This window comes from Hemicordylus capensis, chromosome 14 (assembly GCF_027244095.1).
Source record: "Hemicordylus capensis ecotype Gifberg chromosome 14, rHemCap1.1.pri, whole genome shotgun sequence".
In the NCBI taxonomy this organism is placed as follows: Eukaryota; Metazoa; Chordata; class Lepidosauria; order Squamata; family Cordylidae; genus Hemicordylus; species Hemicordylus capensis.
The window spans coordinates 5858345-5881963 of NC_069670.1; the positions used below are offsets into that span (position 1 = coordinate 5858345).

Sequence of the window (23619 nt, forward strand, 5' to 3'; positions counted from 1 at the left end):
ACGCGACCCTCTTTCCTGTCCCCGGGTCGGTCTGTCCCTGCTGTCAATGACGCCCCCAGACCAGCAGGCTTACTTGGAGTTCGAAAGAACCCCCAATACCCAGAAAGATAAAGAGATCGATAGTCAAGCCAATTTTCTTCTCGCTTAGCTGGAACGGTTGGGGTCTGCTGGGTGCGAATCTGTCCCCGGGGGAAGAGCTCAGTAGCTGCACAGGAAACATCACTTGGCTGGTCACAGGAAAGTGCTTCAGAGGGCAGTTATTTTCCTTGCTTGCCCTTTGCCGTTCACTGTTGCCTGTGTGCCATCAAGCAGAAACAGTGCAGCCGAGGGGGTCCTGGAACGTCATGACCTCCAGTCGGTGCTCCTTGGGCAGTCTGGTCTAGTGATTCTCAAAGTCGGGGCCCCAAATGCACTGGACTACAACCACCACCACTTTTTAAAAAAATTGTAAACTATTTGGTCTGCGAACCCCCCGAACAGGCAGAGGAGGTTCAGTCTGGGGTCGAGCCGAACCGGGGGTAGTCGAACCGGTTCAGTTCCAAACCGATTTGCACACCCCTACTATACAGTGAACATCCGGCTTTGTGGAAATTGAGAGTTCTGCAGACCCTTGGATGCTGGCCTTCTGAACTGGATTGGAAACCTAAGGGCCAAGTTGCCTGCTGGGGGAAAATCAATGTTGCCAAGGTGGGGTACGGCTAAGGGGGCACTAAATGATGCTCGCTGAGAATCCATTTCAGACCTCAGACGTCCCTCTGCTCCTGATGGGTCACGCCAAAAGGAAGCACTCAACGTTCCTGTTCCCAGCTTAGGTCTCTATGCTGGCGCTGCTCCCATCTTTCCTCTGACTGTCCCCCCGGGATTTTCTGGCAAGATTTAAATCCCTAGGAGGAGTTAGGCGTTTCAAAGGTATCAGATGCATTGACATTTCAAGCATGCAATTTGAATGGGTGCTGACAGAGGAGAATGTAAGGGTTTTGATGCCCAGCCCCCTCAAAGTTCCTAAGCTTAACTCCAAGTTATGGGCCCCAAAGGAGGAAACACACTCCACCCCACCCAGAGGGGATTGGAAGGGCAAGAGGCCTGACCCCAAAGTCAAGATGAGCAGCCTTATTCCCCGTTCAAGAGCCTGTCAAGAGAGGTACCCCTGTTTCCTTGGGCAGTTCTGCTCTCGGGGTGAGCAGAGGTCCCCAACCGCAGCAGGAGGAGCTGGTGCCGATGTGGGCCATCCGGGACCACTTGCAGGGGAACTTCCACCCATCTTGGCTCCGTCGGCCAGCCACAGCCAAACCCTCGCCCCGTTCGTGACTTCTCTTCAAAGTACCAAGAGGGCTTCCGTTTCACTAATGTTTATTATGGCAATACAGTGTCTTCTCCCCATTCCCCGCTTCCACCCCCCCGCCCCCCGAACACATTTCAACTCCACAAACGCACAGATCAGACCTACACAAAATTGCAGCCCGCCGGCCCGGGTGGGGTGGGGTGGCCCTGTCAGCAGCTGGGTGGGGGGCACCTCTGACCTTCGGTAGGGCCGGGCCAGGCCAGGCCAGGCATCTTGACTGCCTGGCAGAAGACCAAAAAGCGGCTGGGCTGCTTGGTAGGTTGTAAGTGGTACGGCCAACATGTTTACCCCACCCCACCCCCCGTTTAAAATCCCCATTCCGTACAAACCCCCCACCCCGCTGCCAGACCACGTGTTTTCTCTAACTCCTCCACTCCAAGGCGACTCCCGTCCAGGACTCTGCGATCTCTTCCGCCAAGATCATTCTTTGCGATTGCCGAAGGATGCAAGCTGTTGTTTCTGGACGTGACCCTGGCGGCCTCCCCTCAGCTCCGTGACCTCATCTGGCTCCAAGCTCCCACCAGAGCCTGCGTGACTGCCCCCCACCACACACACACACACACACTCTCTCTCTCTGCTTCGCCATTTTCAAGTATAACGGAGAGATTCTACACCCCAGATTCCCTTTGGAAAAACCTCGCGGAAGGAACACTGTTCAACCGAACGAGCAGGTGACTGAGGCGTGAAGCCCTTTGTCGAGAGAAGAGCCTCACGGAGAAATGGCTGAGGACCGCTTTATTTCCAAGATAGCTGGGGAGGCGAGAAAGAGAAATGGACCCCAAAGGAAGGGAACCCACTGGAAGCCAGTCACGGACCCGACCGACTCTGGCTCTGCTTCCCCGGGTGAAACAGATGTCCAACGGATAGGACAGAGCGGAAGCCATGAAGAGTTTCCCCCGCAAAATGCTTTGTGTGTCTGATGCGGAGAGATGGAAGCGGCGGAAAAGGCGGGGAGCTTGTGGCTACCCCCACATTTAAAAACAAACACAAATCTATTATAAAGGGGAGAGCAAGCAAAGCGGAAGGCAAGGGCCAAGGACAAAATCTCCACTGCTACTCAAGATTGCACGGGACAGCCCAGACACCACCTGAGCAGCTTCTGAGATGGCCTTCCCGAGAAAACCAAGTGGGGGCGGGTAGGGGCTCGGGCCCGAATTTTAAAAACCCAAGGAGTTCTGCACCGGGCGATTTGCCCTGCTCCTCCGTGCACCACGCAGAAGAGAACTGGAGCGGACCCGTCTCCCTCCCGGGACCTAGAGGAGAGCAGAACGGTTTCTGAACCTTCGGAGCAGCAACCCTTCCCAGAGTGCTGCAGGTCTGGGGTTTGGGGGGGCGGAGAGAGCCATGGCTTGCTGCACGGAAGGGTAGAAGGTATCAGGCCCCCTCCCAAAACACTCCCAGAAACAACCCAGTGCCAACAGCTGCCTCTTTTCGGTTGCTGCCTTGGCGGACTTCTGAACAAATACACTGGCACTGGCAAAACCCCCAAGGCGGGTCCAAGGAGGGACACCCAGAGAGGCAGATGTTGTGTGGATATCCCCTCTGGGCCACGGAGCATTTACTCGAGAGCTTCAGCTGCCCGCTTTTGTCCCCTCTTCTTTCCTTGGGATCTTGACACCCCAAAGGAGAGAGAGATGCAGAATACTCGAGGCAGACAGAGCCCACGGGAGCTCGGCTTCCTCCCAGCCTTGTGATGCAGGCCACCTTTTTCCCTCGCAAAAAAAGGCGTCCCCAAAGGGTGGGCTCTCGCTCGCTCTCTCCCCACATGCCAAAGAGCGCTTCCTTAGGACAAAGCTGTCTGTGTCTGTGCAAAGAGCCCTAAACCAGAGAAGCAGACGGTCACCACTGTATAACCACCGACTCCCAGGGCACGGGGGAAAGGAAGGGTGGTGGCAAGGCGGTGGCACATTTGCCAGGGGGAAGAAGGAGGCGATGGGAAGGGGTGTTCACACAGCCCAAGTCACGACTCACGAAATGTGTCAATTTACAAGGGGGAGGGGGGGGCACAAGAAATCTGAGAGGGAGAGGAAAGGGAGCGTGGGGGTCATTTTGTTTCCTTTTTACAGCTAATTCTCCCCCTGCTTTGCTAACCGCAAAAGAACAAAAATAAATAATTCAATTCTTCCTAAAATTTCTCCTAAAAGAGCCAATTTGCTTCACTTAGAAAAGACCGCTCCCTTGCCATCTGGACATCTTTTCGCTATCTGGAGGCCGAGAACCCGCTAAGGGGAAAACCGAAAAGGGCAGGAAGTTCACTAAGCGTCCTTTAACACACACACACACACACACACAGGGAAGAAAAAGTGGTGGTGGTGGTGGTGGGAGGAACGATGATGATGGAGAGAGCACGTCCACCTCCCCACCACCAGATCCCTCCAGAGCCTCCTGTGGATCCTGGCCCCCTCCCTTAGGACCGCCGGCTCTCTCGGACCCCGGCTTCTGCAGTGTGGAGGCGGTGGGGAGACAGGGCAACCTCTCCCCGCCACCCGCCCCGTTTTGTTTGAAGCGCAGGTGAAAAAGCTGGCCTCGGATTTCCGACGACGAGCAACCAAGCAAGCTGTTTGGAGATGGATGGCGCGCCTCCCACCCGCCAGCGCCCCGCCCCGTCCCCCCGTCAGCGGGGAGGAAGGCGCCCGTCCCTCCTCCGCCTGGCAGAGAGCCGCCTCTCTTCTCAGAGCGGCGGGGCTGTCGTCCCTTCCGTGAGAGGGGAGGTGATGGCGGAAGGGGGGGTGTTCCCGTTGCGCGCACACGCCCGGCTGCTTGGATTCATGGGTGGCGGCGGCGGCGGCGGCGGCTTCGTGTCCAAATGTCACCTGTATTTTCTTCTTTCGTTCCAACGCTGCGTGCCCGGAGACAGAGCTTCAACCAACCCAACTGCTGCTCCCTTCTTCAACCCATTTCCTTCCACTGCTTGTAGAACTCCAGAACGTTCTTTACTTCCACGCTGGCGTTGGCCACGGCCTGGATTGCCGACTACGGGGAGAAGGAGGGAGCGATTGGGAACAACAACAACAAAAAAAGAACCACCATGGGAAGTTACGGGGGTGGTTTCGACCCTGGTTTTAACCACCCTAGTTCATAGTCCAGAGGAGAGCTGGTCTTGTGGCAGCAAGCATGACTTGTCCCCTTAGCTAAGTAGGGTCTGCCCTGGTTGCATATGAATGGGAGACTAGAAGTGGGAGCCCTGCAAGATCTTCCCCTCCGGGGATGGAGCTGCTCTGGGAAGAGCAGAAGGTTCCAAGTTCCCTCCCTGGCAGCATCTCCAAAACAGGGCTGAGAGAGATTCCTGCCTGCAACCTGGGAGAAGCTGCTGCCAGTCTGTGAAGACAGTACTGAGCTAGATAGACCAATGGCCTGGCTCAGTATATGGCAGCTTCCTATGTTCCTATAGTAAAGGTCAGGCTAAGGCAGACCGAATTTTTCTCCCTCTCGCCTAACACTAGAAGCATCCCAGGAAACTGCCGAGAAATTTAGGACTGACAAAAGGAAATGCTTTCCCACACAATGCATAATCCACCTAAGGAACTCTCTGCCACAAGATGTGGTGACAGCCAACAGGCTGGAGGGCTTCAAGAGGGGTTTAGATAAATTCATGGAGGAGAGGTCTATCAGTGGCTACTAGTCAGGTGGCCTCAGAGGCAGGATGCCTCCGAATACCAGTTGCAGGGGAGTAACAACAGGAGAGAGGGCATGCCCTCAGCTCTTGCCTGTGAACTTCTCAAGAGGTATCTGGTGGGTCACTGTGGGAAACAGGATGCAGGACTAGATAGGCCTTGGGCCTGACCCAGCAGGGCTGTTCTTAGCTTCTCTTCCACACACCCCAAAAAGCACCACAAACCCTTTGCGTTCTGAGCAGAAGCCCCACCTGCATGGGTGCAGAAAGCTTGCTCAGGTCCTCCAGCTGCAAGCCTGTGATGATGGTCACCATCCCTGTGGTGTCGTCTTCACCGCCCCCCTGAGACGCCGTCAGCTGTTTGCAGCTGTCCAGTATCTTGTAGAGGTTCCTGCTCCGTTTGCATAGAGAGAGGGAGGGAGAAAGAAGCAAGAATGCCCACCATTATTGCTTTCCCGGCTTGGCTTTGGGTGCCGCGCTCTGCCTCTGGGAGAGCAAGCCTCGTGGCCTGCAGCCCAGCTTTGCTACGTCTGCTCAGGCACAAGCTACGTGGCCGGCTGGCCGCTGTGCCAGCTGAGGTGTTCCTTTGTTTCCCGAACGCTTGTGACTGGAGACAAAGCCTCCTGTTCATCATCCTCCCGCCCTCCCTCCAGAGGCTCAGTTCTGGGCACCAGAGAAAGTGTTCAGATGAGCTGCGGCTTGGGCAAGTTTAGCCTAGAACCCAATCCTAGGGATGTGCACTTCGATTCGCGCACAAGCCGATTCGCATCAAATCGGGCGCGAGTTGCAGATTGGACCACGAATCCAATGGCCCCTTAAACGAAGGGGCTGATTTGAGGTCGGATCAAATCCGTCCCAATTTAGTGTGAAGCCCAATTCGTGTGGCCATTTTGGCGGGCTTCCCCGTGCTGCTGGTTGGTTTTCTGTCACTGACTTCCAAAAAACCACTACTTGCATTACTCGTGGGAGATGGCAAGGACCTGGACCGTGATGCAAGGGCTACTAGGATCCTGGGGCATGTTATAGGCCAGGGATTCTCAACGTTGGGTCCCCAGATGTTCTTGGACTTCAACTCCCATATTTCCCAACCAAAGGCTACTGGGGCTGGGGATTATGGGAGTTGAAGTCCAAGAACATCTGGAGCCCCAATGCTGAGAATTCCTGTTATAGGCCACCAGGCCTCCATGGGACCGGGCCTCGACCCATGTGAACCGAAAGCATGGTCCAATACACACTCAGCCTACCCTGTCCTCTTGCATCCTTTGCAGCAGCACATTCCCGGGGGTGGGTGGGATGGGACGGGACGGGACTGGAGGGAAATGGTCTATTATTGATATTTTGAGGAATACCTAAGCTCCCCCCATAACAGTTCTGCAAGGCACTTGGGAGAAAGTGTTCACAATTTGCAAATATTCCAAACGTGTCCAAAAGGAGGTAGTGAAAAACCCGTCTCCCCCCATCACCCACTATAAATATAAACATAAATAATAAATATAAATATATGTGTGTGTATTCAGCACCTTGAGAAACTGCTTAAAAAAAATTAATATTAAGATAAAGCAAGTTTCTAGCTCTTGGAATGGTGAAGGTGCACTTGAAGGAGTGCCAGGGATGTCTGGTGAGGTCTCTGAAGCCAGGGGGAGCAGGGTGTGGGGGCAGAGGCGGATGTCCAATATCCAGGGAGGGGGGATTCGGTGGCCTCCCTTGCCCCTCCCTACGGCCAGCAGAACACAGATCGGCAACGACATAAGCCTCCTCCAGAACCTTTCGTTGAAAGGCGGCACATATTCCTGACCGCGTGACTCCATCGAGAGAGGCTGAAGGCCCAACTTACCAAGCGTCCAAGTCCTGCCTCTTCAGCTTATGCCTCTCAAAGTTCTTCCCGGCTTCCTTTTGGCAGCGAATGTACCTGGGGGCAAGAAGGAGGCTCAGTGACCGTGTGATTCAGCCGCGTCTACAGTGTGGCTGGATTTGACACGCGCGTGGCAACCTTTCTGCGCGGTTCCTGCGAGGAGGGAGCACTGGCCAGCCCCACTTTACGGGGGAGAGAAGCACAGACTTTGAAAGAGCTGCCCAAGGCCAGCACGGCAAGGTCAAGGCTGAGCCGGGGATGGAAAACCAGCTCCGGCAAGCACTTCGTCTCAGAGGCCATGTCCACCTGTTAAAGATGCCGACACCTGTGTTGGACACACGGCCAGTCCGTGTGAAAAGATCACTGAGCAAAGATGCGCCTTTTCCAGTGGTGATTCTCTTATGTTTAGCAGGGGGAGCGACCGGCCCTCTCCATCCCCAGCACCGCACCCCTCCATAATTTCACACAATTAGGCACGGTGTGAAAAAGTACCTCCTTTTGTCGGGTACCTGAGGGGTCAAAAAGGGGCCTGAGAATGTCTCGTGCACACGGCCTTTGACCTGGGCAGCCCCAGGTGACTCGGTTGCCAGGCAAAGTCATAAGGGGGAGCTTATTAATGGTTTGTCTGAACACGCACATTTGTATAGGGTGCCGTGACGTGTCTATACCTACAAAGACTAGAATTGTCCATCATGCCGGGGAAAGTGGAAGGCAGGAGAAGAAGAGGACGACAGCAATGAATGCACCACTAAGAGACCTGAAAGGCCAAGTGGAAGGCAGAACATCCAGGGGCGGAGGGTGGGAATCCTACCTGTTTCCCTTTTTAAATTCCGCTTCTAAATATCGGATGCTGTCGCGGGCACCCGCATTCTCCTTCTTCAGGAAGTCCAAGCCATCAATGACTAAGGAAGAAACAAAGGCAAAGGGGACGCATGAGCTGCTTCCCCCAAGAATGGAGATGCCAACCTTTTCCGACCGGCGTACAACTTCCGTCATAAACTTTCAGCTAACAGACCCCATTAGAGATTTTTAGATAGTGAGTGTTATCACGATCTAAGAAGAAGCTTAACTCTCCCCTTGTTGCATACAGCACACTGATGAATTTTACTTATAATTTCTCTTATTAGAGAAGCATCCAGGAGTGCCACTAAAGGTCCATTCACACATTATGTTCAGAACTCGTACGAGTGTACACAAAGGACAGGCATTCACACGTTAAATTGAGTGCAGGCACAGGAGTACACTTCCTAACTGCGCCATGCTTTTGAGGGCCTGGGTCCAGGTTCCGTTTTAAAACAAACACAGGTGCCGTCATTCACACAAACACATGTATGAGCGTAGAGACATCTGTACACTTGTACAGCATCATGTCTGAATCAAGCTTAAATGTTGCTGAGTTCTGCGTGGCTGCATGGAAGATATGCCAGGAATTTAGTCAAGCTATCTAACGGAGATTTCAGTTTTCAGCCTTCAACTGGAAGCGTTTTGACTTTGATTTGAGTGTGAGTGAATGACCGACACAAACACACACTACTGTTATGAGACAGGCTACTCCAGTCACTGGCTCATAGCCAGACTCATGAGTACTCCCACTGAGATTAATAGGACTAGTATTAATAGGATCTCTGCTAACTGAGCTAAGAGGCACTTTTTGAAAGTGGCGATTCTCTTGACTGAGCCGGAGGAGAGCAACTGGCCCGATCCATCCCCAGCACAGCACCCCTCCAGTGGCTGTTGCTGGTGTTTATCTTGTGTTTCTTTTTTAAGATTGTGAGCCCTTTGCGGACAGGGAGCCATTTCATTTATATCTATGTAAATCGCTTTGGGAACTTTGGTTAAAAAGAGGTCTATAAATATCTGTTATGTTCATATGCAGCCAGCCAATCGGGAGCAGAGGAGGAGGGTCTTCAACCTCCTCCCTCTCCTCCTGTAGCGGACACATTGCTGGGGGCATGTTGGCTTCAAGCCGGTGATCCTCCAATGGGGAACAAATCGCATGGCTACAGGGTGGGGAAGCTCAAGGGCTTCAATTCCCTCTTGGGACCCCACCAGGTCCCCCTAGGGGTACAAGCACCCCCTGTTGGAGCCCCTGCTCTAAGGGGCCACATCCATGCTCAGCAATAAGCCCCACCCCTGCCAGACAAAAATACTCAGAGCATGGGGACTCTCTGCTGTTCCAGGCAGGAGGAGGACGCAGGGAAGGTCCGCTCCGCTTGGGGCATGGACTTACCCGTCCGCGGGATGATGACGATGAACCTCCCACTGGCGGCCAGCTGCCGGATGGTGCCGAGATGCTGGCAGAGCGCCTGGGTGTCGGGGACCAGGTAGGGGGACATGACGCACTGGGCCTTGGGCTGCTGGAGGCTCCCTTCCAACTGCAACACCTCCAGCTGGGGGAGAGAAGGAAGTGGAGAGGCGTGAGGGACGGATCCGCCAAGCTGCCCCACTCAGTTGCCAAGCAGGGCGGCAAGCCGGGGCGGATCTCAACACAGACAGAGGAAGCTGCCGGCGGTGGCCACGAGCTGAGCACTGCCTGCCGCAGCCGGCTTGGGCTTGCTCCTGACTCTTGCCCAGAGTGAAGGTGAAACTGCCGGGGGCTGAACCTCGAAGAATCAGGGCCCGTAGAAAGCCTAGCTTTGGGGGTGAGGCACCAAAGAGGAGGAGGAGCTTGACTGGCCTCCATTACTCCCGCGTGCAAGCAACATTTGAAAACTGAAAAAGGGAAGAATATTTTGGGTGGACAGGACCACCTTAACCCCAGCTATGGGTCTGAAGAACCTCTACACAAGGCGTGGGTGTTGCAACTGGAGCTACAGCCCCTCTGCAAAGGAGAGAACACTCCACACCGTCCTCACAGTGTGGGGCTCAGACCCACACGTCCGGCCACACCTTGACCAGCCAGGCTGGCTCGTTGGACCCTCCTCCAGCCCGGAATCAGCACTGGACCCGCCTACACAGGAACCCTCGACTCAGACCTGCCGGAATATCAGACCCGAGGAGGGGTGGCAACCCTAAACCCACCACCCCTCTGGGTGCCTGGAGGTTTCCGCGGCCTCTCTGGCTCCACTCCTGGGCAGCCCCCCGGCCGTACCTGCAGCCGGAGCTGGGCCATGTCTCTCATCAGCCGGTTCCGGCGAGCTTCTTCGGCAGCCTAGGGGCAGAGAGGACATTGCGCATCACACACCCCCGACTGCTGCGGGAGAGCACACTGGACTCCTCACTGTAGAATGTGCACACCTTGACACCCCTTGTTCTCTTGCATCTTATATGCCTGTCACAATGTTACGTTTCTTGCTGGCCCACACAATTCGAAAGGGAACATCCTGAGCACACGCGCCTGTTGGGATGTCTCAGTGCCCTCCCGTTCGGACGAAGGGCCCACTCCTGTGCGGTCAAGCGGCCCGCTGGGAGGGTGGTCAAGATTTCCCTTTCGTTGGCCTTCTCAGCACCCCACCCCCTTCCAATCACGCGGGCCAGGAAAGTGGCGTCCGAATGGGCCCACACTCAGAACAGGAACCTAGGAAGCTGCCGTAAACTGAGTCAGGCCATTGGTCCATCTAGCTCAGTATTGTCAATACAGACGGGCAGCGGCTTCTCCAAGGTTGCAACAGGAGTCTTATCTCAGCCCTGTCTTGGAGATGCTGCCAGGGAGGGAACATGGAATCTTCTGATCCCCTAAGGGGGATATCTTACAGTGCTCACACGTAATATCTTACAGAGCATGTAGGTTCCAGGTCCCAAGTTCCCTCCCTGGCAGCATCTCCAAGATGGGGCCGGGAGAGACTCCTGCCTACAACCCTGGAGAAGCCGCTGCCAGTCTGGACCAAGGGACTGACTCGGTATAAGGCAGCTTCCTATGCTCCTCTGCCACTGGGATTTAGAGGCATCTTGCCTCTGAGGCTGGAGGTGGTCTAAAGCCCTTCATGCCTTTGCATTTAATCAGAAACTGGCGGCATATTTTTTCCTCTCACTCCATCAGGCCTCGGGGGCGGGGGGGGGCTTGCATTTGAGAGAGAGCTAACACAAGTGACTCTCAAGAAGGGGGAGTTCTGTGCAACGCACCCAATTCCGCAGCCAAATCACACAGCAGGAGGAAGAGGAAGAGGAGGAGGAGGAATCTGGCCAAGATGCAGCAGGGCTATTTTGCTCCCAGTTCAAACGGTCTGGCTCTGCCCACTATATGCCCCCCCCCCCAAAAGGCTTACCATGCGGAACTGGGCCTGGGCCTGCTGCACCTGGCTGTCCTGCTCCGACTGGGCGATGCTGATGAAGATCCCGACCTCAGAGTTGAACTGCAGGATGCTGCCTTGCAAGTGGGTGATGAAGTGGCCAAAGCTCCGGATGCAACAGATGCGAACCACAGACTGGCGGGGGGAGAGAAGAGGGGAAATCAGTTGCCGCAGGGGATCGTGGGGGTTGTAGTACGGCAACAGCGGCAAAGCCCAAGTTGCCCCTCCTCTGCTCTAACCACGACACATTGCTGGCTCCTAATGAGATACCACAGGAGAACCCCGTTCCTCGCAGGGGTCCCATCCCTCGCCTTCTGCCACGAGTAACGAGTCATTACTGCTATAGGGAAAGGGGGGTTAGGTTCCGGAGTGGAGGGGGAAAGGGAAAACAACATCCCAACAATGGCAGAATAACCCTAAAAACGCTTACTGTGGCGTGCTCTGTAAGTCGGTTTGTGGCCAGGAATCTCCCCATGGGCCCAGGAATGACCCTAAATGTGCCCACAAATCATGGAAAAAATCACCGAAAACAGTGGTTTTAAAAAAAAAACAAAAGTCCATTTTTGTGAGGAAAGGAGCCACAATGGTGGGTGGAAGGGAACTCCCTCCGCGGTCACTTCCGGCCCTCTAGGAACTGCGGATACATGGGTTTTTAAGTCCTTTGTATCCGCAGATACTGAAAACGAATATCAATGAGACAGCCTGCGGACATGCAGAACTGTAAATAGTGGTTCCACGAATAATGAGGTTCTCCTGTAATATTAACTAGCGTATTTCTTCCCGACGTACTGTGCTTTAATGGGTGGAACAAAGGCTCTACCCTCTTAGGTTCCCTATCTTCCCGGTCCCAAACAAGGTGCTTGGCTTGAAGCCAGGATATACCAGCAACCAGGTGCTCACCTCCTCCACTTCGGTGAGGGCCGGCCTGTCCTGCTCAAAGTTGAGCCTCTTGTGTGCATTCTTCAGTGGAGGGAGGTTGCGGAGGGCCACGTCTTCTGGGAGCAGCAAGCAGGCGCTCAGGTCTGGAAGCTCGCATCCCGGAAGAATGCTCTTCACCTCATTACAAAGAAACAGTCCTGCAATCACAGGGCGGGAAAGAACCACCGCTTAACATACAGGGGTTCTCAAAGCTTCGGTTCCCAGATCGGACATATTTTTATACTGCCTAAACACAACTCCCACATTGGTTTACAATAACTAAATTCAAATATGATAATTTTCCTTTTTCAAAACACACACACTCTCTCTCTCTTAAGACGGCTAAAGATTAAGAAAAAAGCCTGGGTTTCGTTTTGAGCACTTTTCTGCCAAGGATGTTGAAGCAAGAGCAGATACAGAAGGGAATATTTGTTCCAACGTGTTTCGACAAGTTATTGTTCTCACGAAATGTTCTCACTGGACTGCCTGGAAGAGCTTCTCTCTTTCCAAAGCCTTAAGCAGATGGAACTTAAGAAAGAAAAAGTATCAAGACGCATCAGAATAAATCTCCCGTTCTGCAGCTGCTCTTGTGTCTGTGCCTGTTCTCAGCCAACACTGATCCTCAATATCAGGAGTTATCCAACTTAATATACAGGGATTCTCAAAGCTTGGGTTCCCAGATCGGACATATTTTTGTACCACCTCAACACAACTCTCACATTGGTTTACAAAAACTAAAATCAAATACAATAATTTCCCCATTTCAAAACAGATGTTGGAGGACTAAAACTCTCATAATGGGGAGTCCAACAACATCTGAGAACCCTGGCTCTATATCGTTTTGAAGGAAAGCTAGGCCCAAACGCTGACAGAGGAGTTTGGACTTCATAAGAATCGCAAATTTGAAGAGGGCGGGAGCAGCAACCAGAAAGAGAATATTCTTGTACAGTTACCTGAGTCTTGCAGGTCTCCAGCGGAAGGAAGCAGGTTCAGGAGGACCGAGAGTCGGTTCCATAAACTCTGAGAGCTCTGTGGGGAGACACAGCAGGCAAACAGAAGCTGGATGTGGAAGCCAGAAAGCCTTGGACCCAACAGAAATCTGGACTCGAGTCTCTGCTCAGCCATGAAGCTATCTTGGCCCAGTCACTACCTCTCTAACTCACTCTCCTCCCACAGGGTTGAGAAGATCAAATGGGATGCGCTCAGCTCACAGCTACAGCTGATACCAGGAGTCCAGGTGCTTATGCATTCCTTCCTTCGCTCACACACTCCGCTTTCATTGGCGACTGAACCATAGTTCATGGCCACATCTCTACATATAAGCCGAAAGCCGCAGGGCTTGCACGCTCTTTCCAAACTAGGACAGCAAGCCATGGCCTGAGCCTGTGAGAGGAGCAGCAGCAGCACAGGAAGCTGCCTTGTGTCGAATCGCCCCTTCATCTATTTGGCCAGCATCGCCTGCACCGACTGGCAGCCACTCTCTGAGGTTCCAAGCAGGAGTCTTTCCCAGCCCTACCCGGAGATGCCGCCAGGAACTGAACCTGGGACCTTCTCCATTCAAAGCAGATGCTCTTCCACAGAGATATAGATGCTCGTAGGAAGCTGCCTTGTTCCGAGTGATACCCCTGCGTACATCTCACTCAGGATTGTCTACGCTGGCTGGCAGCAGCTCTCCGTGGCTTCAGGGGAGTCTTCCTCAGCCCTGCCTGAAGATGCTGCCACGGACTGGATCCAGGTCTTCCTGCATGAGAAGAAGGCGGTCTACAAGTGAGCTACGGCCCCCTCCCTATAGGAGACGGAGGTGGTGTGCAGGCACAAGGCTTGTTCCTGCAGAAGGCCAAACCATGGCACGGTTTCATTTGCAGGTCATATGGCGTTTAAATGGGTTTTTAACCGTCATCGTTAACCACTTTGAGCACCTCCTATAAGCGGAAAGGCAAGAGACAAAGCAGCCTACGACCTCCAGCATTAAGAAAACGTGCTTGAAAATGGAGTGCCTGAAATACGGTTTCCACCTTTTGCATTTTGCAGACTCACCGACACAGCCAAAGAGGAGTCAGATTAGCACTGTACACCTTGGGCCAACGGGGGCCGACTTTTTTCTGTTAAGGTGTGTAACCCAAGTTCCAAGGTTCAACTGTTTGATCAACCTGACGTTGATAAACATCACACACATCTTCATCGACACCACCTGAACCAACTTGGGAGTCTGAAATAAACTAAGAAACAAGGATTCTCCCCTCTCGCCCTCCTACCTGTGCACACATGATGATGAGGTCCGTGTTTGTTCTCAGCCAGTCGAGGAACACCTTGACCGTCGGCAGGAGCCCCTCGTGGGTTATGATCTCCAGCTTCTCCTGCAGAGAACGCTCGTTCCTGCAGGACTTGTTACTGCAGACGCTTTCTTCCGACTCGGAAACATCATCTGGGGCCACAAGAGAAACGGCACGGTGAGAATGAGAAATGCGTGGATCTCAGCAAGGGGGAAAGCATCACACCACGGGAAGGGGGAAAGAGGACTCGGCAGAGGACTCCCATCCCCCTTGCTAAGGGGCTTGTGTGTGGCCCTCTGGAAGCCTCGCCTGTGGATTAATCAAGGTGGGATTACAGAATGCTTGCCGGCATTTACATTGGTAGGAAGAGCGGGGAGAGCTGGTTTTGTGGCGGCAAGCATGAATTGGCCCCTTTACTAATCAGGGTCTGTCCTGGTTGGCATTCAAGTGGGAGACTATGTGTGTGACACACAGGCACCTTTTGAAAGTGGCAGTTCTCGATTGAGCAGGGGGGGAGCAACTGGCACTATCCAGCCCCAGCACAGCACCCCTCCAGTGGCTGTTGCTGGTGTCTGCCTTATGTTTCTTTTTTAAGATTGTGAGCCCTTTGGGGACAAGGAGCTATTTACGTTTATGTAAACTGCTTGGGGAAGTTTTTGTTGAAAAGCAGTATATAAATATTTGTCAGATTTGTATATCAGCATGTTTTACAAACAGTTTCTCCTAAGCTAGTCAATGTCTCAGGTGGAGGCACACGGAATCATCTTATTTAGAGCTCGCCCTCTTAGGGGACAGGGACACAGCTGCCTCCAAGGAAGCTGCCTTATGAGGAGTCAGACTCTTGGTCCATCCAGCTCAGCATTGTCTACACTGAGTGGCAGCAGCTCTACAAAATATCAGCCAGTGGTTTTCCCAACCCTACCCAGAGATGCTACCAGGGATTGAACCTGGGACCTTCTGCATGCAAAGCAGCTGCTCTTCCACTGAGTTACGGCCCCATCCCTCCCCCCAAAAGATGCACGTGTTCTTTGAATTAAAAAGGAAGCCCTGCGGATTATCTTGTTCAGCTCATAGGAACATAGGAAGCTGCCTTTTACTCAGTCAGACCCTTGGTCCCTCTAGCTCAGTACTGTCAACCCAGACTGGCAGCGGCTTCTCCAAGGTTGCCGGCAGGAGTCTCTCTCAGGCCTATCTGGAAGATGCTGCCCGGGAGGGAACTTGGAGCCTTCTTTATGCAAGCAGGCAGATAGTCTTCCACTGGGCTATGACCTCATCCCCTCAGGGGAATATCTTACAGTGCTTACATGTCTCCCATGCAAATGCAAACCGGGGCAGACCTTGCTTAGCAATGGAGACAATTCGCGCTTGCACCTTCTGCATGCAAGCAGATGCCCTTCCACCGAGCGAGGACCCATCCCCTAAGAGAAGTCTCTTAAGAGCGTTAAGACCAATTCAAACATGTCGTCTCCTATCCAGCACAGACCAAGACAGACCCTGCTTCACAGAGAGGACAATTCTCCCCAAGGAGAAGACCCCCCACCCCGGATGCCCACCTGCAAACCCCCCAAGCCACCAATCAGGTTTGCCAGGGGGGCACTTAGAGATGGCGCTGCGTGGGCAGAAGGCTGAGAGACTTGGGTGGGGGGAGACACCCTTGTTTCCTACCCCGCTGCGCCCTGCTCTCTGACCTTGCTCAGCCCCGTCGGACTTTTCCACCACGCCGCCGTTCACGCAGGGCTTGCCGCCCCCGGCCTCCTTCTGGGCGGGCGCTTCACAGTTTGGCTTGAGGAGGACGTTGCTGAAAGTGGGGGCCAGCCGGAAGCACCGCTTGGTCTGGAAGAGCTGTGTGGACATGGCCTGGAGGTTGCTGGCTATGCTGGCGTCGCTGGGGCCCAAGGAGCCCGGACCATTGGCCACGGGCTCCGGGGCGTCCGCCTTGGCAACGCCAGGGCTCTTGGAGTCCGCCAGCCTGCCCTCGTCACCTTCCGCAGAGTCCGAGGCCTCGCGGGCCCCGTTGCGCATGCCCCCGGGGTGGCCGCCCCCGTCGCCCTCTGGCTCGTCCTCCATGTCCTCGAGGTCCGAGCGCGACTCCTGGCTGTTCATGTCCGAGTCGGTCTCCACGTCGAAAGCCGCCTCCGCCTCCTCGTCGCTTTTCTCCGAGCCGGTCTCGGAACCGTCGCTGCCCTTGGTGGAGTCGGGGCTGGAGTCGGAGTCAAAGCCCTCGCTCAGGTCGCTCTCGTCCACTTTCTGGGCGTGGCGCCGCCGCCGCAGGCAGGACAGGCGCGAGTATTTCTTGCCCTTCTTGCTGTCGTCCTTCTTCTGCTCCCCGGCAGGCCGGTGATTGGTCAAGTCTGCCTCGCCTTCTCTCTCAACGGAGTTCGCAGAGGGCTCCAGCTCCTCTGCAAATAACAGGCACACTTTTAGAGAGCCTCTTTTCAGAGAGCCTCTTTTCAGAGCTCCAAAGGGCAAGTTGCTAAAGGCACCAATTCAAACTGGCTGAACTGCAGGGATCTTGAAATCCACTTGCCAGCTCGCCAGTGGCGAGTGCCCCCAGCCCTCAGGTGAGCAGGACACCCAGCACCACACAAAGCTCCCCCCACCACACCGAGGTTTCTTTTCCACAGCCATTTCTGAGATGGCAAAGAACATCAGGAATCATTCCTGAGCAGTTGGAGAGAGCTCCCAACGTCTCTTACCATCCCCATCTCCCAGTGCAAACAACAGGAGGCCTGCTTCTCTCCACAGCCCTCTGCCTGTATGCCAGGAAAGGATCCGAGAGAAGACGGGGACAGGGATTGGTGGTGACCACAAGTAATGGCTGGCTAGTCAGCCAAGCCTGAATGTGGAGATCCCTGTTTAAGGGCCACGTGTGATACAGCACCTGGCATAAAAATGGCTTTAGATTACCCAAAATACAAAGAGCAATCGTACAAGTCTTTCCTTGGCACAAAACTCATTTTAAAGTAAATATACACATAAACAATGAAGGATCTACTCCACTTCCCTATAACTTTTTAGCCCCTATAACTTTTTAGTTATAATATTGTTGGTGAATCAGACTGTTGACTTGTTATCTTTTTAATGGTTATTTATATTTATATTTTATTTTAATTGTATTTCCCCCCACCCCTTGTTGTGCTGGTCATAGACCGTAATAAACTTTGAACTGAAATGAACTACTCCACTTCTCCAATGTAAGCCATTTCTCCCAGCTTCTAAAACACACTTCTTTCAAAGAAAATAGAAATGGGGGGGGGTCCCCCTGTGGAGAAGAAGTCTGGATCCCTGATCCTCTGAGGCCAGGCTGCTGCCGACTGCTAGGGAGTGGCTTGTTCCTGCCAGAATTCCTAAAAGGGGGTGTGTGTGAGTCTAGTGCTACCCTAATATTGACTGGGTGGCTATAATCCACCCGCATTAGATCAAGAGCGCTCAGGGACTTAAAGGAGCTGAACGCTGCCGCCGGTTACACGAAACAGCATCTGATATCTGGATCCACCCAGGCAGCGCGTCAGACTCTCCAACAGCTGCACAGTCTGGGGTGAGAGTTTTCAAGTGACGGCCACAAGCGTTGCTAAGGCTCCTCGATCCGCAACGGTGAGCAGCGGCAGGCAGCACTTCTAAGCACATCCCTGCAGGGACGGGCCTTCAGAGCATCCTCCTCGGGGCTGCTGTACACGAGTCCCGCGTCCCTGTTTTTAAGAGAGGCCAGATGCCTCTCAGTACCAGCTGCAGGGGAGCAACAGCAGGAGAGAGGGGGCATGCCCCCACGTCTTGCCTGCGGGCTTCCCAGAGGCATCTGGTGGGCCACTGAGGATGCTGGACTACATGGGCCTCCTTGGGCCTGATCCAGCAGGGCTGCTCTTATGTTCTAACATCGGAACAGGGCTTTGCTTTTTGCCTAAAAACAAAGTCTGAGCCAGAAGCAGGGGGTACCCGCCTAGGGCTCCCCTCAAATGCCACAAGGGCAGAACATCACCTGGTGCCGACAAGCCGCCAACTTACTGAAGGCAATATGCCTGCAAAAATATATTTGATTGATAAATATGGGGACCGCTTTGGGAACGTTGGGGCCGAGGTCGAGCAGCCCTGCCGTACTGAGATCCAACAGTGGCCAATTCCCGGCCCTCACCTGTGCCATCATTCCGGAAGGCCGGAACCGGGTTCTCGCCTTCTTCCAGTTCCGCCTGCAAGCGAATGTTGACGTGGTTGATGAGGTGCGAAAAGAGGGCCAGCGTGAACGCAATGGCTGCACTGTACTGCTTGGAGCCTGCAAAAGGAGGAGAGACAGCTGGGGAGATCAAACAGCTGGCGGGGGCGGGGGAGAGAGAGAGACAGACGCAGGATGCCATTCTTCGACTGAAGGCACCCTAAACTCCTCGGGATTGGCTATGTGATCAAGATCCAAATGTTATCCGGAAATTAAACATCCTGCTTGTACAAGCTAAGAAACACGTCAGCCATACTGAGCTAGACGGGCCAAAGGTCTGACTCAGTAGACGGCAGCTTCCTAGAGAATCCCGCCCATTACCTGCCCGCTTGAGGCTGTGGACACTCATCAGGCAGACAGTGACCATCCGGAAGACGAGGAGATCCGGCAGGAAGGAGTAGCCGCTCTCGCACTCCTCTTCGTCGTCGTTGGCCGCGCTCGTGTTAGGCGGAGAGGGCAAGTAGAAGAGGCAGAGGTTGAAATCCTCCAAGACCGACTGGCAGAGAGAGGTCAGCTCAGAGTCTGCAGAACTGCGGGCGAGACCACAGAGGTTTGTTAACCGGGCAGCGCATTCTCCCTCCCCGAACCGGATCCATGTGCCCTAACCGGACAGGGTGATCACGTCATCTTAGCCCAAGTCATGGAGGTCTATCCAGGGCTACTAGTCTGGTGGCTACAGGCCACCTCCAGCCTCAGGGGCAGGATGCTGCTAAAGACCAGTTGCAGGGGAGCAACAGCAGGAGGGAGGGCATGCCCTCGCCTCTTGCCTGGGGGCTTCTCAGAGGCATCTGGTGGGCCACTGTGGGGAACAGGATGCTGGACAAGATGGGCTTCCTTGAGCCTGATCCAGCAGCAGGGCTGTTCTCATGTTCTTAATCCAGAATGAGGCCTGGGTTGTTGTTTTTTTACATTTATATCCCGCTCTTCCTCCAAGGAGGAAATAAGATAGAAAATGTAAAAATAATAAATAATAATAATAATAATAAGATGCAAGATCCTTACCTGCTCTTTGGCTGAAGGAGACTCTGCAAGTACATGAAGCTCACCAGTAACCTTTTAATGTCTTTGCACCTATGCACGGGAGAGTGGGGGGAGAAAAGAGTGCGCACACATTTAGCAAACCATACACATCTGGCTTAGAGCTCAAAGAGCAGAAAGGAGGTCATTCTTGTACGATGCCAGTTAACTAATAGCCTGCAGTGAGGAGGAGAAAACATATCCCAAGCAGTGTTCCCTCTAACAGCGATTCGCAAATGTTGTTGACTATAACTCCCAGCATCCCCAGCTGCAATAACCTTTGCTCGGGGGTTATGAGAGTTGTAGTCAACAACGTCTGGGAATCCCTGTTAGAGGGAACACTGGTCCCAAAGCAACTTAGGCAGAGAAACCTTTGCGAACTCGGACAGAGAGGGTTCTGTTCCCCTCTACCATTGTTGTACCTCAATTGACGAACAGAGAAATACGTGAACAGCAAAATTCTGCAGGGAAATTTGTTTTGTAGATTTGCAAAGGCAGATTAACACACCCAGGACATGCCATGGATGGGCACGTTGCTTGTAACACCGGGCTACAATTTTGCTCAAAATGCAAAAATAGCTTGTGCCCTACGAACAACTCTAGCATGGCACTTGCAGCTCTGATTTCAGTCTCACTTTCTTGCCCACGAGAACCAAAGCTGTGCGTCTTTTGCATCCACAAGCAAGCTTTTTCATAGTGGATGCAGAGCCCAACTTTTTCCTTTTCTTTTTAAGGTTACGTTCCTAGGCCTCATGGATGTAGAGACAGTACTGGAAGTTTGTAAGCGGTCCTGATAGGACTTTAGAAACAACCCTGTAACAAATGGTTAGGAGTCAGAGCCAGGTGCCAAGGTGGACTTCAGAACCCAGGAAGTTGCCATCCTGAGTCAGCGTCTCAGAGAGCAGTTTGCCAAAAACTAAACGTGTCTCAACACGCAGCCCTCAGCAGAGGCTTCCTCATTAATGCAAAGGATTATAGGGAAGATCTTGCAAGCTTTAAAAACAAAAGATCTACAAGAGAGCCTGAGACTGGGGTTACATTTTGAAACCTCAACGAGACTTTGTTTAAGCCAGCAATTATACATTATCTATCTATGAATTAGAATCTAATTCATAAATACGAGACTGGTCTTGTGGTAATAAGCATCAGTTGTCCCCTGTGCTAAGCAGGCTCCACCCTGGTTTGCATTTGAATGGGAGACTTGATGTGTGAGAGCATTGTAAGATATTCCCCTAAGCGGATGGGGCCACTCTGGGAAGAGCATCCAGGTTCCAAGTTCCCTCCATGGCGGCATCTCCAAGACAGGGCTGAGAGAGAGACTCCTGCCTGCAACCTTGGAGAAGCCACTGCCAGTCTGTGAAGACAATGCTGAGCTAGATGGACCAAGGGGATGATGGAAGGCCAAGGACCCCCCAACTAGAGGCCGGACTGACTTCAGGCCCTGCTTGTTCCAGCTGTCGGGGCTCTTACCTCTTTTTGCTTGGCGACAGTTTCCTGGCTTCGCATTTCTTCAGCTGGTGATACATTTTGGCAGCCTTGTCGTACAGGCGTTTGAGGTTCCCGGAAGCACCTTCAAAGGACACTTCAGACTGGATACTAGAAGAGATACAAAGTCTCAGACACAAAGCCTCACAATCATCAACTTCTCATTGCTCTTTCCTTGCAAACCAGGCTACATGCATCACAAATCTTTCCCCCATCTTGTGTTGTTGTTTTTTAAAAAGGACAGACTCCTGCATACTCGGATCCGCCAGATTTACATTTCTTTGATTATTTTGCTTAACTTTTTCTGAACCTGCAAAGTGTTCTCTAATGCACTGGAAAAGCCCCTTCCAGCGACTGCTCATCCTATCCTGGGCCTTTCTCAGGGAACTTTCCAGGACTTGGGGAAGGGGAGGTGTCTGTCTCACTTTGCACTGGAATTTGGAAAAGGTAGGGGACAGCGGGACCCTCTCCTGTTGTGTCTCACTTGCTGTGGGGTTGGAAGAAGGCTCTTTCTAGAGCTTCCTACACACGTTCAAGTGCTAAAAAGAGACACAGGAACTTCTCTCTTTTACAGCAACGTTTGAAGAAGAAACGGCCAGAGGTCGACAGTGAGCAGAAATCATACCTGGCTAAAAAGCCAGACCAACATTTGTGAGACCCTGCTTGGCCACAAGGGACAGAACCGAGGGATGTGCACGGGAAGTGGCAGGGCAGGGGCGAGCAGGTAAGGAGGTCCTTACCTGCATCTTTAAAAGGTACCCCTCCCTGCCCATCCAGTTCCTGCAGGCTCGTGCTTATCTCTAGTAGAACCACGTTTCCCCACCAAACACACTTTAAAAAAGAAGCAGCAGCCAGGATTCTCAAGCTTTGGTGTCAGAATGTGGTATCCAAAACCCAACTTCCAATTTTCAAATGCACACTACTTTCCAAGGGCGGTGGCAAGCCGGGGGGAGAGGGAGGTCACCTTCTTTGCCCAGATTTGCAGCCCAAATCTACAAGGTCCACATTACATGCAACTGAGCAATCAACATCGCGGCCGGTCAGGTTAGATGGCTATCAGAGCCACATTCCAGCAACTTTTGTCCAGAGAGCTATATACAGTCACTCAGTCAACAGGCAACCGCGCAGAGAGGAAAACACCTTGTTGCCCCAAAGCAACAGATGACCAGCAGACAGGAGCCCGCTTGTCTTCTTCGCCAAGAGGGGGAGGTCCGCGGGGGACAAACTCACCAGCGCAAGTAGCAGTAGGTGGCTTCCACGTTGTAGTATTTACTCCCAGCCAGCGTCCCAAGCTGGTTAAACGGCATACCTGTCCCAAGGAAGACAAAAGGGAGAGTGTAAACATGCCAACAAAATCTGAGATCGAGAAACGCAAAGGGCTAGAAGCCCGTGATAAAAGGACAGGACTTCTCTTTGGGTGCAAGGGATCCATCCCCCCCAAAGAAACACACGGAACCTGCTTTTATATGGGGATCGTGGCCATCTCCCATCTGGATTTCAGATCAAGGCCATAGCCACTTAAGATTCTGTAATTGCTGCAGTGTCTGGTGTACCCAGACCACATTAATAGGGGCCACACTTGGAACACAGCAAGAGCTGATGGGCCAGTAATTTCACCTCTGCCCACCCTGCTCGCTGAGATTCTGGCACAGGCCTCTTTAACCCCTTCTCCTCCAAGGCTGCTTTCACCTAGAGATCAATACAGTTTTGCCTCCGACAAGGAGAAGGAGAGCTGGTTTGTGGTGGCAAGCATGAAATGTCCCCTTTGCTAAGCAGGGTCTGCCTTGGTTGGCATTTGAATGGGAGACTGCATGTGAGCACTGGGAGAGAATCCCCTCAGGGGATGGGGCCACTCTGGGCAGACCGCCTGCCTGCTTGCATGCAGAAGATCCCAAGTTCCCTCCCTGGTGGCATCTCCAGATAGGGCTGAGAGAGACTCCTGCCTGCAGCCTTGGAGAAGCCGCTACCAGTCTGTGTAGACAATATTGAGCTAGATGGACCAATGGTCTGACTCAGTAAATGGCAGCTTCCTATTTTCTATGGCTTGTTAGATCAGTGGTCCCCAACCTGGGTTCCTCCAGATGTTGCTGAACTACAACTCCCAGCATCCCCAGCCACAATAAATTGTAGTCGGGGATGCTGGGAATTGTAGTTCAGCAACATCTGGAGGAACCCAGGTTGGGAACCACTGTGTTAGATAGTCATTTGCATCTGACAGGAACCCCCACAGGCTCGGGGGGGGGGCATTACCAAAGCTGGTTCTCTTTTGCTTTTAGTCCACATATTTAGGTGGGGAAGAAAGCCAAGGGTGTTTGTGGACTAGCAACTTGTGGAAGCATTGGCAAGGCAGGGCAGGCAACCTCTGGCACTCCAACCGCTGTTGAACCGCAACTCAGCCACAATAAGCTACCACTGGAGATGATGGGAGTTGTGGTTCAACAGCAGCAGGAGCGCCAAAGGTTGCCAATCCCTTTCAGACATGAACTTTTAGAAAGGTCCTAGATACTCAGGCTCAACACTTACCAATTTGTGGCGCGACAGAAAGGGCTTGGTAGTAAAACCTCTCCGCCAGCAATTCTGTGTCCACTCCTGCTAATTCATTCTGGTACCGAGCTGGTTTAAAAAGAAGAAACACACACAAAGAGATCCTGCTCAGGTTGAATCAGGAAGGTCCCACTCTGAA

General features: G+C 53.0%; 1 protein-coding gene across 1 annotated transcript in view; it reads right to left on the reverse strand.

The window, feature by feature from the left end:
* Positions 1-2062: 2062 nt before the first annotated feature.
* The window catches only part of SMG5 (SMG5 nonsense mediated mRNA decay factor), a 32763-nt gene continuing 11206 nt past the window's right edge, over positions 2063-23619 (reverse strand). The window contains exons 6-22 of the mRNA XM_053278245.1: positions 23460-23549; positions 22167-22245; positions 20922-21047; positions 19437-19505; positions 18756-18964; positions 18357-18494; positions 15916-16626; positions 14210-14379; positions 12908-12983; positions 11937-12112; positions 11013-11171; positions 9899-9958; positions 9038-9197; positions 7619-7709; positions 6790-6864; positions 5208-5346; positions 2063-4315 (exon numbers count right to left, since the gene is read on the reverse strand). Coding sequence (XP_053134220.1) covers positions 4232-4315; positions 5208-5346; positions 6790-6864; positions 7619-7709; positions 9038-9197; positions 9899-9958; positions 11013-11171; positions 11937-12112; positions 12908-12983; positions 14210-14379; positions 15916-16626; positions 18357-18494; positions 18756-18964; positions 19437-19505; positions 20922-21047; positions 22167-22245; positions 23460-23549 — 2612 coding nt within the window. The 3' untranslated portion in view covers positions 2063-4231. The remainder of the gene's footprint in view (positions 4316-5207; positions 5347-6789; positions 6865-7618; positions 7710-9037; positions 9198-9898; positions 9959-11012; positions 11172-11936; positions 12113-12907; positions 12984-14209; positions 14380-15915; positions 16627-18356; positions 18495-18755; positions 18965-19436; positions 19506-20921; positions 21048-22166; positions 22246-23459; positions 23550-23619) is intronic.